The following is an 18,488-nucleotide window of genomic DNA, read 5'->3' on the forward strand; positions in this document are numbered from 1 at the left end:
AATGAAACCGAAGTCTAAAGCATTGTTGTCTTATGTCGCAGTGAAATATTTGAGCAATAACCAGCCTGTGTTCATCAGGAAATCAAAGCATTTCCTCTACATAAAAAAGAATGTATCAATCAGGATTTTATCTAAAATACCCAGTGCAGGAGTACCTTCGTAGGATACCAATTTCTGACAGATGATGCTTCAATCTAAAGCAAAAAGTGTAACATGATCTAGCAGGCAGAACTGAGACTGGATAATTTCTGGCCATAAGATATTTTTTTTATTAAAAGAATAAATATAAAAAATTGGTCCCTGGAAGAACTTATCAAGTTTCCTTCTTCATTTTAATTCTGTAAGTAAAGGCTAGTTGTATGTTTAAACATCTGCTATGAGCATGCTTCAAGGAAAATTACGGGCTTTCAGGCCGGAATTTTGGCTTCATACCAAAATTCCTCGTCATGCTTTGCTTGCCCTGTGCTATGAGGAAGATCCTGTAACAACAATAACAGCTATCCTCTAATTCTGGAAAAAAAATAAACAAAAATCTTTCTAGGCAACAGGCTGTACTTGCACAGACCCACCCACTGTGGTGATTTTCTAATTGTAATTGCTGCTGCTACTACACGTAACATATAAACTGCGCAAGGATCCTGTTCAGCTCCCAGTGTTTGAAGAGAGCAGTGTGAGTTTACCAGGCCCCTAAAACTCCAGTAGATTTTTTCTTATTGTATGAGAGAAGTAACAAAAATCAAGCCAGAAAGCAGAAGTCTTTGATTCAGACTCTTACCTGTGCTACCTCTTCAAAATCATCGTGTCTTTTCTGCAGTGCACGTGCTCTATGTAGAGACTTCCCAACTCCTGTGTGTTTACTCAGAAAGGCTTCCCCGTGATTTTCAATCCAGTCCAGTACCTGTCAAAAAAGAAGAGCATCCAATTACCTCTCCTGTCTCAGCAGCACAGAGCAATTGTTGGGGTGAGGATAAAACAGCTGCAGAGCTATATATGTTTGCAGTAGCTAAACACATGGAGATCTGTCAAGATCCATTCCAATAAGATAGAAGATAAATGTTTATAGATCTTACTGGTAAATTAGGATTATTGTATTTTTACTATTCAATTTGTTTTGAAGTGTAGCTTAGTTATTTGAGCCTGACAGATATTAAGTATTTACTTTCCCATAAATGAGTTTTGGGGAAAGGAGGTCAGAAATCTGGAATCTTTTGCAGTAAGCATCCTCCCCTTAAAGCTCCCTGTGTAAACCAAAAAACAGAGATAGCAGATTTCACATAAAGAGCAGATTCCAGTAGGAAGCATCTTAAATGAGTCCAAAAGCGTGATGGAGGGATCAATTCAAATTGATTTTGAAATGGGGAGAAAAAATCAGAGTAAGTAGAATGAAAAGGTTAAGAATCCTTCACTGCAGGCCATAGAACATTGACTGAATGCACCTTTCAACTCTTATCAGGTTTCCAGTTCCAAATGTAACTGAACCCTATGGAAAAGTAAAGTGGCAAATCTGATATACTGAGAGCTAAAGAAGATTTTCTTTTAAAAATAGATCAACTGTATGACTGCCATCCATTTGGAGCTCCTTCACACAATAACACTGGCACAATTCTGCTATTAAGCCACTGAAATTTGGATTAAATCTGTTCAGGGTCCACTACAAGCTGCAATACCTCAAAAACAGTGTTTGATGCTGTCATCTTGGGAAATTTCAGGATGTGATCTCCACCCTTCCTCAATACACAGAGGCTAAGAGTATGACAGTAATAGATCAGTACTGGTTGCAACCACAGGTCCCAGCAATGGTGGCCAGGGGCTGCAGGAGCCGTGCCAGCTTGGCCTGAGAGGGGCTCTGCTACTGGGGCACAGAACTGGACAGGAGAAAGCTGCTGTGTGAGGAGCTGTGTGTTGTATGCGGGGCTGATAAAGGAGCAGATATTATTGACAAAGCCTAGAAACCTACGAGGGGAAAAATTGAAGATGTGTTTTTTTCCTCTTTTAGGCAAGCAGAGCTATTTGATGGCTTGGTTGTAGAGAATACAACTTGGTTTTCAACCTGTACTTTAGACCCCAAGTATATTTTAATAAATAAAATAAATAAATAAATAAAAAGTTCCAAGTACAAACAAAACTTTATATGCATATACTTGTTTTTCACTCCCATTTCTTTGCTGGTAAAAGCACTCTTTTAATCAGTATTTTGTGCTTACAAGGTATTTTTCATTCACAGTACAAAGCACTTCACAAAGTGGGGTATCACAACACTTCAGGCCCTGCTAGAACAACATGGATTTGGCACAAGCATCACTGTGGGGATGAAGAAGCAGAACCAGGTGTGTTAGCAGCTCAGTCACCGCTTCCTGCTTCCCTTTCTCTGATCAATTCAGCTTCCGGTTGCTCTCAATATAGAGTCCCAAATACATCCCTTCAAACTTTGGCAGCCACATGCCAGCTGGTCTGCTAAGGCTACAATATATTCTTGACCAGGAATGTGTATGTTATTTGTAATAACATTAGGTATTGGAGAGTGGCCTTCTAGCATCTGTGTCATTAACAGTCTGCAAATAATTCTGTTAACATCCTCCTTCCTCTTGTCAGGAGTTTTCAACTTATCTGTTAAAAATGGAAACAGAGAAAAACTAAATTCTGGAAAAAATATATCTGATGAGGACTAATTTTAAAATATGATTTTTAAAATTGCAAATAGCTTTAATTTAAACAATGCTTTATATGAAGTATGCATGCTTTCTATCCATTAATCTTTGACAGCCGTGCACTGTAATTCCCCCAAAAATTATTCTGAAGACTTTTTCATGTTTATAGCATAAAAGTAGTGCCCACATAATAGTTAAATTTTCAACCCAATCAATGTTAGCTTAGGTCGCTTTAGTCACTGTTCGATGACTGTTGACAGAGATCTCTGCTTTTATTTTATAAAGGGATGTTTCAGTACATGCTGCAATTCAAAACAAGTAATACAACATGTGATGCTTACTTTAAACAAAGATGACAACAGAAACAATGAATCTAGATCAGAGTACTGGTCCAAATATGGATGCTTTCTCTCAACAAAAACAAACAAAAGTGCTAGTACATTAATCCACAGGGAATCAACCTTTGTTCCAGGTCTCAACCAGAAACTGACAACTGCCACAAAGTCTCATGTTGCATTTGGGCAGTTATTCCATGGTGCTGATGCAGAAGGTGATTCACCAAATCCTTCCTGTAACATGAAAGCTTCCCACTGAAGTCTTCTATTCAAATATTGATTAGGTTTGCAAATCCTTTAGTTTATGAGATTAGGTATAATATACCTCCCTGAGGTGATAAAATCTTACAGCCACTTAACAAATCAGTGCTAGGTGGAAAGATAAAAATCTATACACCATCCCCTAATGACACTGAGTGTAACACCCTGTTTGACTACCTCTTTCCTATGCCATTTCTCTGCTGATGGTGCCACATTTCAGATTTCCCAGACCCTACCTGCTCTTTAAAGAGTTCTAATTGCTCCACAAATTCTAGTTCTGCCATGATTCCTGCAAGAAAAAAAAAAATCACGACTTTAAAGAGTAACTTGCTTAACAATGTTTTCTGTGGCTCTGAAACTCACAATAGCATATTTAGCAACTCCAGGCATCAATGTATTTGATTTCGCAGCCATTGTCAGATATGTGAATACTATCATTCTTTTGCTTAGAGTGAAAAGAAAAAAAAAAAAAAAAGAGAGAGAGAGATTAAGAGACAAAATGAATCGCTGAGATGTCCCAGGAAGTTGGCATAAGACAGGATCTTAGTTCAAGGCTCTGTGAATCTGTCAGCCCTAACTGTTAAAACAATCCTCAGCATTAAAGCATTTGCCCTCTAATAAGCTCACAATACTTGGCAAGCAGGGAGAAATATCGCATCTTTGCTTCCATCCTATGAGGCACGGAAAGTTTGCACTAAATGAGGAGCTGTGATATGGAATAACAGAGCAAAGCTACAACAAGAACATAAATCAGGTACAAGAATAAGACAGGTACAGCAGCACTTACTTCCAGAGAAAACAATGAGAAATGTTGAGCAATTATCTACAGCAAACACAGGAACAGCTCCGAAAGGTCATAAACCTGAAATCACCAGCTCTTTTAAACATTTACCTGTCAGTGGGTTTGGAGACTTTCTCCCTTATGCGGAAAAAAGGAAACATTTTTAGAAGCAGCATAACTGTGTAATAATTCAAGATAAACATTAACATTTTAATTGAAAGCATGGACTTTTTAACTTACTCTACTGCTGAAAATTTATATCCTGAGATACAGTTAGCCATTGAATTTATGGTGGCTTAGTTCAAATAATTTAATTACTCCTTAAAAACTTAAACAGCTTGAAGATGCTGTTAAAAAGGCAGTTAAGAGTGTTTTCCAAATTACATCTTCAAATTTCATAACTATCCTTTATTGCCAAGCTATTTTTTTCTTAAAACGGCTAGAAAAAGGCTGTAGGTCATGAATTGGCTGGCATTACAATCCTGCACTCCAGACAGGTCCATCATCTGGGGCGTTTCTTGAAACAAAAAATACTCTGCAACTCCAGTATATGTCAACGCTCTTTTCATTATGCATTTACTACTGTACTACTACTACTCTGAAAGCTGCCTGAAGCAGGGGCCAGGACCTCCCTCCTGCTTTGCAGCTTCTAGCAGAGTAAAGCCGAATCCTGCATGACTGCAATGTACATTCAGGCTAACCACTGTGGGGACACTTCCTGGTCGGAGGGTGTTTTCCAGTCCAGGCCACTGTCCATCAGACAACAATACTATGTTAATGAAAACATGCTGAGTTCCAAGCCTAAGGCATCTCCAATCATGCCACCAGAATCACCTAGGAAACTTTATAACTCACAGATATCTTAGAAGGCTGGAGAATACTATGGTACTTTATCTCCTTCCATGGCAGATGCACATCCCAGACTTTACTGACCCCATTGCTCTTGGAGAGTGGATTGGGGTAGCTTTGTTTCTGCTGTTAATCCACCCAATCCAAAAGATGCCAACAGGGTATAATAGAGTTACTCTGTTTACTCTTACGTGCCTTCGTAGCTTCCAAAGGACTCCAGAAAGAGTGCATGCGAGGCTGGGAGACGAGAAAGGGACCCCATTTCTTTTCTGGATGGGGATTCATAACTGTGCTTAATTCCCAGCTAGTAAAAGTTTATACAGCATTAGGCTCAAAATCATGAATTGTTTCCTAAGAGCCTATTTAACAGAAGGAGAACACAAACCAAATGTTCAAGAAGCACATCTGACGTCAGCAACATCTATTGGTGGGAATGCTGCTGGATACACACGTATGTTAAAAACACGGTGCTAATCTCTCTTTCTACATGTCACCTAATTTAAGATCAAAAGTGGTAGGAGCATTATTTTATTTCTATAATGATGTGAACTTCCTGTCTCTCTTTTGTCCTCAGGGGCAAAATTACACACCCAACAAAATAAACAGCAAACTCAGGTCACCAAGAAAATTAAATAAAATTCCAGCACAATTACAGCGGGCTGACTGTGCTAGCTATTACAGTCATTATATGGCTGGATAATCACAAGATTCAAAACGCTACCTGGAGGAAGAATAGCTGTAACTGTCCCTTTATGAATGATCTGTGTAACTTCAGAAAGAACAAGAGTGACAATTCGTATAGGTTTTATCTGAGCACAGCATCAGGAAGCCCGTGTTCTGAAGAGAAACTCTTCCAGAGGCCCCTCGATAGTGCATTTTGCTGATGCAAAACTCTTGCCTATGTCAAGTCCTGTGGCATACTGACAAAATAAATAACACACAGGTGAGGTTGTGGAAAAATGTACTGGACACTCCATTTGCAGGGAATGGTGATAGTTTCTACAAGACAAAGTAGGAAGACAGAGTAGGATGACAAGAAAGAAGTGGAAGAATGATTTTAAAGGAAGAAGGTTGAAGAAGCAATCAGGGAATAATTAAAGAAAGTTCTAGGATGATAATTGTTCTTCCTCTAGGCTAATTTGTATGATGGGAATATGGTGAGATGATTGCATTAGTGAAGTTAAGGTCAATTCTTTTAATAGCTTAAAAAGCTAAATTTGATTTTTAAATTAAAAAAAAAAAAAAAAAGAGTTGGACACTATTTTTAAAGAGCAGACAGCTCAATGCAGCTCTTAGAAAATGCAAACTCTATCCATAGGTATCTTTCCTAATTCGTAAGAGTGAAAACTAAGAAGCACCTCATAACTTTATTTGACTTTAAGTTAAAAACTCATTGAAATCCAGTCTCTTTTCTCAGGTGATGAGTGGTGGGACTCAAGGTTTCAGGTTGCACCAGGGGAGGTTTAGATTAGATATTAGGAAGAATTTTTTCACAGAGCGTGATCAAGCATCGGAACAAGTGGCCCAGGGAAGCAACCGAGTCTCCATCCCTGGAAGCATTTAAGAGACATGTGGATATGGTGCTAAGGGACATTATTTAGTGATGGGATGCAGTAGGTCAAGTTTATGGTTGGACTTGATCTTGGATGTCTTTTCCAACGCAGATGATTCCATGACTCATTCTTAGCAAACCCTCATGCTCTGATCCTATTTTACAGTGATACAAACTGTGAAAGGAGTAGTGAATCTGTTACTTTCTTTCAGGAACCATTTCTGTTGGTGAAGTTAGTTGAAAAATTGTGTTTTTGCATTCTTTTAAATTATATTTCTTTTAGCAGCAAGGAATGAAGATGAAATGAGAGAGACTTGGAGAAGAACAAAGAGGCTCAAAAAAAACCAAACCAAACCAACCAAACAAACAAAAAAAACAACACATGGAAAACAGGTGAGGTGGAATTAGACGATATTTAAGGCCCCTTCCAACCCAAAGCATTCTGTTATTCTGTGAAATAACTGATGGTAGAACCCTACCCTGCTCCTACACAGGAAGGAGATGAGGAGCATAAGCTGCTGATTAAACACACATGAATAAGCTGCAGTGTGCTGTGGTAGCAGTGATGGGGCATCCTGACTTCTGCATTTGACCCAGACCTGTTCTGAACGGTTTTATTGCTCCTGAGCAAGATGACCTGTTGAAGAAGTGCCTTGGCTGAGGGAACGATTACTCTTTGTTACTCTATGTCCCACTGTTGTTGCCATAGTGAGTCAAACTGGGTTACTCTGAAAACTGAAAATAAATGATACCGTTTTCCATTTTAAGGAGTTAAGAGTCAGATCTCGATCTCAGCTAAAATGGTACCAATCTAGCATAACTTTAAGGGCTTAGATTAACTCTTTGGTAACTTTAGCAGGGTTGTAATAAATTCCAAAGCAATTCCAATGAAGTGCACCCAATTTATCCTGCTTTAAATGAGGCCCCATTTCAAACAGATGCATAAGCATTGCCTAACTTTAAACACATGGATGAAGCCTCCAAAATCTACTAGGCTCATGCCTTAAACGTGCCAGTGAGAAACAGCCAAACTGTATCAAGTTGCCACTATGTACACTTTATTGCTTGCTGTTGAGATACTTTGGGATAATTAGAGTTTTGGTGGGATACCAGGAATTTATACGGCACTTCAAAACTTGTGTTTTTAAAGTATTTTCGCCATCTCCACTCAGGAATCAAAAATCATCTTTACTTATTCAGTAGGTGCTATGATGAACAGGAACTCAAAGGCCTTGTTTGTCTGAAATCCCCATTTCAAAACCCTGCCCTTGCCAACCATGCATTTTGTAACCAGGAAGTGTAGTTAAAGGGTTCATGTTTCAAATCGCGCTTTCATAGAGACTTTATATCCAAAGATTATTGTAAATGTTTTGTTCTACTGCACAGCAACAAAATCTGATCTCTTCTGTCAAAGCCCTTCAAAATCATACAAGCCTATTTAACAACACTTACTGGCTGAGCTGGAATTTGCTGATATGACAAAGAATGTTGTGGCAGAAGATAACTCATTTTCTTACAGTAGAAGTACTAGAAACTGCACAGCATATGTGGATTTATGAGCAATACAATTCAAAGTATATGTGTTCTCAGGATACCCACAAACCACTCCTTCCTTGGGAGGTAAAAGGAAAAGGCCTCCGAGGATAAAATATACACATTTGCCAGGGGGAGCGCTGCATCTCTGTGAAGGCGGTAGCCACTGTGTGACTATCAACTTCTATCCACTGCAATTATATCTGCTCCTGGATAACATCGTTCCGTGCAGGCTGGCATGGGCAGCCCAACCCCTGGTCTGCTACCAGGCCCTCCAGGAGAATTTTGTGTCAGCACCAGCAAAGAAAGAACAAACACCAAGAATCAGAAGAAAATTAAAAAAAAAAAAAAAAAAAAAAAAAGTTCTCCCAAACCCACAACGACTCAAGGAGACTTAATATATCCTAATCCTCTTTAATGACTAAAATGCACACCAAGTCTGATTTCAATTAAAACATAGTTTCTTTGTTGCATTCCAAATCATAGCTGAAAATAGATTTCTTTTCTCTCCTATCCCTGGCCCTGTCACAGCAGGGTAATGTCAAGTAAAGGTCTAGCTGAGAAAATACACCAAAATACAAAGGAACTTATCCTCTGGCTTTTCCTGCCATTATTAATGGTTTATAATAAAACCCTAAACAAAAGTCAGCCATTGCACTTGTGGTTTCTCCATCCCAATTAAAACAGAGCTCCTTTTTTCCACCTCTTTCATTATAATTTTACATTAGTGATACAGTATCTTTAAAAAACATTTTTTTTAAAGAAGAGAAATAAAGTTTGATCATGCCTCATTTTTAAAAGTGGAACCATCATTTTGGCTCTCATGCCATTATTTTTAAATTCAGAAATATCTAAATCTGACACTAAAACTTAGATCTTGCTCCCACCAAAATCCTCAGCAAAATTTCAACTGACTTCAGTAAATATTGATAAAGACCCCATGTTTGTAAAAGATAGGCAGGGGCTAATTATTCATCCAGCAGAATCCAAGCCTCCAAACACACACTTCAACCCCACATTCTATGTCCCATTTAGCAACTTCTGAACAAATTTAGTTCCTCTGACAGCATGTTACAAGCTGCATATAGGCTAATGTGGATAAGTGCACTCCTAATGTACAGATACAGCTCTGCTAATGGAGTTTTGTCGTGGAGGAAGGGAACAGTGCCTTACTCTGCTCACTCTGTTTGGCTAATCATGCCAAATCATTTGAGAGCTTTAAGAAATAAGCAAAAAGCAACAAGGATTTCATATCAAAAGTAGACTGGAATTTAAGCAATTTGGTTCAATGCCCAGCACTGCAGTTCAGCAAATGACTCAACTTCCCTGCCTCCATTCTCATTTGTAAAATGACATTAACCACACTTACAGTCAAAACAAGTGAGGCTGACAGAGAAAGTGTTTGGAGTGAAAGCTGCCTTTATTTTAAGTTTTTGCAGCCTCTAGCAATATGTGGCTCTAAATCTGGTTGGGATTCTAGAAACCTTTTCCAATACTTGAACACACTAAAATATCATAAATAGCAAACAACATAATGGCTGCTACACACAAATAAGCAGACAATCAATTTGAAAGCAGGGCTATAAAATCAGCTGAAAATTGCTCCAAATTCACTGCAGTATAAATACCTAATTGCTGAACATATATCTATAAAATCTGAAACACCGTAGCTTGACCTATTTATATGTCCATAACTAATTCATCTTCAGAAAATAATGTACCAGCCAACCAGCTTTGTCTTTATTTGATTCATCTTAGGTGGTCATACATGTTACTTCTTTCAAATTGGCTTGAGACCTAATTGGTGCATTCTGCTATCACACAAATGAAGCAATCTGAGGTCTGGGGATTCTGTTCTTTTGTTGTTTTTTTTTTTTTTTTTTTTTTTTTTTTTTTTAACTTTTTGTAGAGAAGGTGTAATTGAGTCATCAGAGCTACACTGATTAACATACTCTTAGGACTGGGTGTTAGGACTGGACAACAAATACAAATTTTGATACTTCCTCAGTCTTTTGTCAATGAAGGTCACTCTCAAAATGATACAACAGACAACCTTTCCTGAAGTCACTCAGAAGTTTGTCATCTCCATTTTGCCCTTCCTTTTCACCACAACAGCATCTGGTAAATATGTATCAAGCCATGCCTGCATCTCTTTCAAAAGCCAAAGAACTAATGCAGCTGCTATTAAGTATGATTTTTTAATCACTCCCTGCTTTTCTCCTCTAATTGTAGTTATTCCAAATACCACCACATAATTAAAGAGGTCTTTTCAAAAAGAAAAGCCATGCAGTCCCTTTTACCCTTGGAAGGAAAAGCAACCTTACAGACCTATCAGTATTATTCTGCTGCATAGAGCAACTAAATTAACAAGGAGGATTAAATGCAGAGCCAATTACAACATTAAAAAAACTTCTTCTATTCCCTTGTCTACATTCAACCAGAAAAACAAGTCCCCATGAAATCAGATCGTAGGTGTTTTTATGAGTTTCCTGGACACTATGTGAAAGGTTCACCTCTGCACAGTTTCTCATTTTAACAACAAAATATAACCTCAGTGGTTAAAAAAATAAAATACTGTTTTGCCAAAAGCAGGACATCCATGTTTTGCTCTTTATAGTAGTGACAGCCTTGCATAGCACAGCTGATACTAATGAATGTACTTCAGTAAATTATACAACTACTGAAATATGGGACAACAAATATAAAAGAGACAAATAGGTACCAGAACGTCCTCAATAAGTGAAAATACACGCGGAGACTCCAGACTCCTCACTGCTTCCAACACCCATAGCTACCCTATGTTTACAAACCCATCTGGAAGCAGGACCGTAAGAGTTTGGCCAGCCATGTCTGTCCCTGCAACACAATCCCTTGTTCATCAACATCTCCTGCACTGGAAATCACTCCAGAAAAACTCTCCCTGGCTGTCTTCTTCTTAGCAGCTTCTAATGCACAAGTGTGCAAAAAGAATTAGTTGTAAAAGGGTTCAAAAGTTAACAGCATGACTAAGTGAAGACATCCTAAATATCTCCTGCAGTGCTGTGGCCTGAGCACCAACAAGACTGTTATCTTTTCTAGCAGTCTCATTCCCTGCTGCTTCAGGCCTTGCAAGGGTGTTGTTCTTCCATTTCCACCCCTATCTCACTCCAAGAGACTTGAGATGAGCGTAGAACTGTACAACAGTCAAAAATATTCTTGCCTGCTCCATGTATGCTGCCCTCCCATGGAGGAAGAGGGCTGCTCACTTCAGGAGGGGAAGCAGCTCCAACTTAACTCCTTACCTTTTCACAGACTTACATGGCAAAAATAACTGTCACTGCTTTCTACAGATTGCCATTTTGTACTTGTACAGTTCTTCACCCAAGCCTTTCACATCTATAACCATATTCTGATGGTTTAAAACTGACAAGTGTTTGGATAAGTGAGAATGTGATGTGTTCTGGCACCATCCACCTTCACTTCACGTAAAGGAGAGAGCTGATCCCAGCCCTGGTAATTAGGGAGATGCAGCATTTAGTCATGTGTCTCTTGGGAACAGCACATTTAATTCAGGGCTTTGGCAGAGTTGGTTGGGTGTAGGCTGGGCATTTTGAGTACAGTACTTGCCCATTTCCTCTGAGCAGTGACGGAGGTCATGCAGCCTCAACTTGCTCTTTCACTGAATGTGGTCATCTAGGCTACAAGCTCTCCACAAGGGAGTGTGAACACATATGCTTCTCTTACCATGAGGAAGGGTTTCCTTCAACTTAATGCTGCTTTCCTTTGGTAAGGCTCCCATTCATCAAATGCATCCCACTTATCTTTCATTTTCTTGATCAAATGTTTTACTTGATAAAATTTGGAAACTGCCTCTCTAAAAACATTCCAAGTAAGAGAACAATAGACAGACAAACGAAGAACTAATGTTTCTTCCTTGATGCCTGGCTTGTTTCTAATGTTCCCAGAATATTGTTTTTAAGGAAATAAAAAAAGGAAAAAAAAAATCATCAGGTTAAAAAAAACCCTCTGTTGTATTCTTTAAATGCTAACTTCTTTTACAGCAAGTTTTCAAAGCTGTGTGGGGGTGGAGAAGCTATAAATAACGACATTTGTGCATGTTCCTTCTGTACAAGACACAGAAAATGTGCTCTGCATCAGCACAGAAAGATGCTGCTGTGCTCTGCATGAGACTTCTCAAGGCTTGTGGGTAGATTTTTTTCTTTTGCAATTACGCTGCTGGTGTTGCTGTTGGTGAGCCGTTTCTCCAATGCTTAGGAAACATACCTGGCACTTAACTGTAGCACGATGAATTAGCAATACAACTAATTGATGTCAATCTCCTATCAAGGGTAATATGCAGAAATACAGAAATATTTTCTTACCTAGAGCAGCTAGAAGGTTTTGGTTGTTGCTGTTTGTAGCACTAGTTTGAACAGATTTCACTCCTCCTAAGGCTTAGTGGCTACTTCACTTTCCCCAGGTCCCCATTTCCCGTCCCACATTTGCCCTCTCAGACCAGTTTTTCAGGGCACAACCACCAGGTCAGCCAAGGTTGGGCCCAGCTACACTCTTAGGTCTGGCTCCCTCAGACCTCAGGCTGTTTGCTTAGACATAGTCAGAGTTTCCTGAAAGAACACCCTGGGCCCCTCTCAGCTCAAGAGGATGGGAAGAAAAATGTGCCAGGCAGAGTAGACATTGAAGCAAAGGCAATCTGAAAAGTTGTTAATTTTTTACTCAAGCAATCTCTCATCCTCCATTGCTGTTGTTTCCACCATTTTAGAATGCGGTTTGGAGCTCTCTCAAGAAGAGAAACACCTGGCCCAAACCCAGGGTCCTCCTCACATGCTCTGAAGTAGGATTAGGACATCCCAGAAGCAAAAGGACTGAGCTCAGTTATTGCTGCAAGTGCAGATTCCTGGAGCCTAAATAAGAACCAACAACACAGACAGAGAAATCATAGGTCTCATGATGATCACAAACCCTAATGGCATAGACACAGTGCCAGAAGCTCAAGTCCTTCTGCACATCATCCCCCAAAGAGCCAGAGAGCCAGCTGATCCACAGGAGAGAGAGCTCTAAAGAAACAGTTAACAGTGCTCAGACTATGCTACAACCATACTAGGGCCTTTTTCAATTCCTCAGTAATACCCCCCCTCCAGTAACTCGTATGTGACCTCTCTGGCATCAGAGCAGAACAGAAAATCAGCACTTGCAGTCCTGATAGTAAATAGAGACACCTGCAGGACCCAGCTGATTTGGATTTTTGATAGGCAGTTATGATTTAGACCTCCAAGGTGTTGACAGAAGTTATTATTAACTGCTAACATCACAGCTAATTGCCCAGTGCTGATTTTCATGTTTGTGAGGGAAAGCATCTGATCCTGAAGAGATTATTAATTTTATTATTATTATCATTTTTAAGAGTAGCCCACTATGGCTTGCAAAGTAGATTCCTTGCATATATTCACTTAATTTGTTTTTTTTTTTTTTTTTTTTCTCAGTGGGACTGTCCAAAATGTAAAATGTCCCTAAAGAAATACAGCACATACACAGGAGGGACCAAAGGAGTGTCATGAACTCTTTAGAAAAGTACATTAACCTCGAGTATGTAAATAGAGCAGTTGATTTTAACTCTGTCAGTGACAAATGTGCCTAAAGGCTTTAAGAGAGGAAACAAAACTACTGGAGGACATATTTACTACATGTTTTTCAGCTGTAACCAGAGCATAACAGTTAGCGTAGGCAGAAGTGGAATAGTGTAATGGCAAGCAGGGTTAGGCACCTACCTTGGGTAACAACTCCTCATTTACTCTGTAGGAAAGGAACTACCTACATGACTGGCTTCTAATTTTGGTGCTCTGGGACACTGTCTGGACCTGCTACTAACCTGGACTGCACTGTGAATTTAGACATGGATTAAGATGGTACCATCGACAGCTTGATAGTATCAACCCACCTGAACTGTTACTAAATAAGATGTTTAAAGCCAATGAACAAATAGAAAGGACTGATAAAGCAAAGATGAACTTCACGACAGAGCAGTCTTTAATACAAGCACTATGCTCCAGGCCTAATGTTGACAACCCTCACTGTGCTGAGTTGTCTGCTTCGCCGTAGAGAAAACTGCTGATCGACCAGAATATTAAATAAAGTTCTGCTTAGGTTACTGTTGGGAGCAGACGATTTAATCATCTTCATTTAACCAGGCTTATAATCCCAGCACAGACAAGTTTAGTATGAGAACAACCTCCAACTGGGATAAATGGGTCTTGGTACGTAGTGTTGTCTCAGTAACAGAAAAACTATGCAAAATGGTACAGCACTGCAGCAGCCTCAAACACCCTTGCCAGGGTCAGAGCCCCATGGGGCTGGGTTTTGTGCCACCACATTGGAAAACACCTTTCCTCCATGGGGCTCTGACCTGGTTTGAAACTTGAGGCAAAACCTGAGTACAAATAAGAAGCGCCCTGAATGCCAGGAGTGGCTCTTCTCCATCCTGGCAGTTCCCAACTATCAGAGACTTTTCTAACATCACTTGTTTGTCTTTTAAACAATTAACCTAACTCCTCAAATGTTTTATCTCCCAGTTTGAGATATTCTGTGCATCAGGCTGTGCCCAGGGTAGACAGGACGGCAGCACAAGGCTGCCTTTGGGGGTTGGCCTCCCAGCAGGGCTTTTCTACCACAGGGTCCCGCTCAGGGACTCACACTGGCACCACAGCATCCCTTCTGCTCACACTGCCTGTCGGTCAGTCACTGCTCAGGCCAACCAGCTGCATATGACACATGGTCTCCCTGAACAGAGAAGTCACAGCTCAGTGCTGCAAATAAGCGGGGAAAGGGCTGAGTTGCTGAGATGTGTGAGAAGTTTGGCATGTGGCATACAGGCCCCATGCTGAGCCAAACACTCAGTGTGAAAGACACAACAGAACTGAAAATAAAAAGCTCAGGACATTTGCATTGCTGTGTAACCTACCCATAATCATATGGCTGATTTCTTCCAAAGGTCACTGCAGAAACTGATCTTACGAGGGTTTTGAAGGGTGAAGGGCCAACGACCTTACAGACTGATCAAAGGAGGCTGCGGATAACAGCAATGAGGAGCTGTTTGTGGGGAGGCAAACAAATGGATGCTGAGCCCTAAGTCCCCTGGCAGACTGGTTGAGATGATGCAAAAATAAACTAAGATTTATGTGCAAGCAGGATGAGACTTATGAAAAGCTCTTTCAGCAAGGAACAACCTTGAACTGTTCAGGAGAGAAAAGACACTTGAAGGACTCCAGATGTGTGAGTCATGGGCAGAGCAAGGCCCAGAAGTGGTTGGGGACTTCCCATGAGCATCTCATTTAATGAAAAAATCACTTTCCTCACACGTGAAGTTTTCTGTGAAAAAAACTCATTCCTTTTTTTTTTTTTTTTTTTTTTTTTTGAGGTGTGGGTTGTGTCTCCCAGCATATAGCATCCCCTCTCCCCTCATCCTGAACTTACTGTTCTTCTTGTTTCCTGACACCACATAACACTTTAAAAAACCTGAGGAGGCTAGCAAGCAAGCAAAAGCAACACCCCAAATACATTCTGATTTTTTAAAAATTACCTTTTGTTATAGAGAAAAAAAAAAAGGGAAAAAAAAAAAAAGAAAAAAAAAAGAAAAGAAGTGATTATTGATTTGTTTTTGTTTTGTGATTTTTTTTTCCCTAACTTTTCATGCTGGTTTGGGAAGGAAACTATCTCAAGGTCAAAATGCTTTTTGTGGCTGAAGCCAAAAATAAAAGTAATTTTCTCCATCCCTCGACACATGTCCCCCATCCAAAAAACTCCAAAAGGCAGGAAGAAGAAACAAGTAAAGAACTGTCAGACCAACAGGAGGAGAAATATAAAAGACCAGTGGACAGGCATGAAATATGTTTGTTTTACATGGTTTTTATGTTTGAAGGACATTTTTTTTAAAAAGGGAATCATAGCATAAAAGAAAGTTTATATTTGTAATAGTATACAGGAGTTTGGGCCTACCAGTTCTAAAATGTGCCTGGGGGTCACCCCAGCCTAGGCAATAGCTTCCAGAACTGCAATCCAAAGATTACAACTTTAAAAAGCAAACAAGAGGCTTTGTTGTAAGAGCTCCCTGTGAGGAATATGAAACAAAAGTAGTTGCTTAAAAGTCTCCTGTGAGCTAAAGCATTGTGTTCAGACTTAGATGGTACACAAACTGACTTCCAAGGACAGAAATACCAGAACCTTTCAATCAAGTTGTTTGGGTAGGGACGCTACTTAAGGTACAGCCAACAGAAGCACAGAGCACAGTTATATGGAGCAGAGCTAGAAAAAGCAGTTTGTGACACGGGTTGAGGTAGAGCTGCTAGAAGTGAGAGGTAGTGGGAATGACTGGCCTGGAGAGGAACAGCTAGCATAAACAGGTCATGGTGCCAGATCAGCTCAACCTAAATTGGGCCTCGCTACACAGTAAGACATAATAATCTCAAATTGTGAGCGCAGGTCATTGCCAGAGGCAGAAAGTAACCAGCTGGCTGAGCAGCTGCCCCATGCAGGAAAACACCGTGAAATCGTTATAGTTATACTTCAGCAACTAGCTATCATTATCCTCTTTGTTGTCTGGCTAGTTGTTTTCTCACTTTAATGAAAATACCTTTTGTTGGCCATCAGTCAAAAGCAATATGAAAGAGGATTGATCACTGAGTGACAGGCAGAATCATGAAAAGGCTGGGAGATCATGTGAGGAGGTAATTGGAAGGAAAGATCACGGGAAACAAATGGAGTAGAAAAGAAAGACTATTTTAGACTCCTAAACCAATGCCCAAAATAGCATATTTATTTCTTAGCATAACAGACCCATATTTCATTTTTACATAGTCCAAATAAATCCTGTAAGACATTCTCTTCAGGGGTAAAACTGAACTAGCAATGACTTTGAAGGTTTAGAGCAAGGATTTGTGAATCAGACATCCTGACATGAGGAGTTCTGGCCATGAAGGTTTCAGTGACCTTTGGCAAGTCGCTTAGCATCAACCTTTCAGAAGACCCATAATCCTGAGATGAAAGAAACCACAACAAGCAAGAAGTACTACTGTTATTGTTACTTCTTAAAGTTGCAGGAGGAAAAGCCTTCTAGCATTCCAGCTTATGTTTATTCAGAGACCTTATTTTTTCTCTGTACCCTTAGTGACAATGACTCATTCTAGCAATTGCTTTCAAAAATATATATATATTTCTGGAGAAAATTATTTTTCTTCCTTCACCATTGCAGCCCTACTATTTTTGTAGGCCTAATCAGTAACAGACGAGCCTGATTCTTTCCCCCCCTTTTGCCATGACAATGGGAGCCAATGATGCCTTTCAAAAACAATAAACTAAACATCGTATTTTCAGGGATGCTGACATGCAAACAATCTGGGTATAGAACTAAACAACGAGGATATGCTATATAAGGCGGATGATTCTGCTCGAGCATAACAACAGCAAATTTTAGCACTTTCCCTAGGACTGACTTCTCAAGTTTGCTACAGAGTGAACCCTGGATCAGACAGGCACTGAATGGCCTGGCATGGTGGCTAGAAGTGCTCAGCACCACACAGGATTGGTCTCCTGCATCCTATTTCATCTCACCCAACACCAGGTAATATCAAACTGAAGGACCTCCCTGGAGAGCCTACTTTCTTATTATTTCCCCTGACAGAAAGAGTATCCACAGTACAATTCAGATCTTAGACAGACTGAGTCATTCCCTGAAGATGCCAGTGTCTCTCCACTGACTATAAAAGGAGACTATGCATTAGGCTCCTGACTTGGATGATTCAGTTACGTTCTTAAAGACAGGCAGGATAAATCCAGACCACGGAGAGCTGCCTCTACCTCCTGAGAGGTAACTGTATTATTATATCATCTTTTCCATTTGTTCATACAACATGTTGCATCCTCTCCTTTCGCTATGAGGTAGATTCAAAGCCTGGAGGAGTCAGCAGGATTTTCAAGAGTTTCTGGAAGGCCTTCTTAGAGATTCCTAAACTCTTAGTAAGAATCCAAACTTTTCCAGTTCAGAAAGCAGCAAAACAGACCATCTGTAAGGACCGTGTCTTAAAGGACAGACAGTATCCTAAACAAGAAAAACAGTTTAGGGGGCACAAAGGATTATTTTTTTTCTGTTCCTCTTCTCACTTAAGTAGGTTCAGAGATCAAGCTGGCTGGTTCAGATTTCTTCAGATCCTATTTCCCAAGACAGCTGTGGAGCTCATCAAAGTGTTCTTGCACTGCTCTTACATCAATACTAAGTAAACTTCAGTTAGTAACTGAAGCTGGCCCCTGAAGTTTGATATCCCTAGTGCTTCTGCTCTGTGTAGAAATTAAAAAGTGATCATTATTATTTTTTAATCAGTGACTCCTCAAAAGCACAAAGAACAATTGTCTACTTGGCTTAATAACTATATAGAGTAAGAAAGATAAAAGGTTGATTCCAGATAATTTCAAGTTACACTTTAAATCAAATTTTGCAGAGGATACAGTACTGTTAATCAACAAGCCTTAAGGAATTTCCTGAA

General features: G+C 39.8%; 1 protein-coding gene across 9 annotated transcripts in view; it reads right to left on the bottom strand.

The window, feature by feature from the left end:
* KALRN (kalirin RhoGEF kinase) overlaps positions 1-18,488 on the bottom strand; it is a 497,167-nt gene that overhangs the window by 229,603 nt on the left and 249,076 nt on the right. For all 9 annotated transcript variants that reach the window (XM_032189850.1, XM_032189851.1, XM_032189849.1 and 6 more), the window contains exon 10: positions 776-898. In XM_032189850.1, the coding sequence (XP_032045741.1) occupies positions 776-898 (123 nt within the window). The remainder of the gene's footprint in view (positions 1-775; positions 899-18,488) is intronic.

This window comes from Aythya fuligula, chromosome 6, assembly GCF_009819795.1.
Source record: "Aythya fuligula isolate bAytFul2 chromosome 6, bAytFul2.pri, whole genome shotgun sequence".
In the NCBI taxonomy this organism is placed as follows: domain Eukaryota; kingdom Metazoa; phylum Chordata; class Aves; order Anseriformes; family Anatidae; genus Aythya; species Aythya fuligula.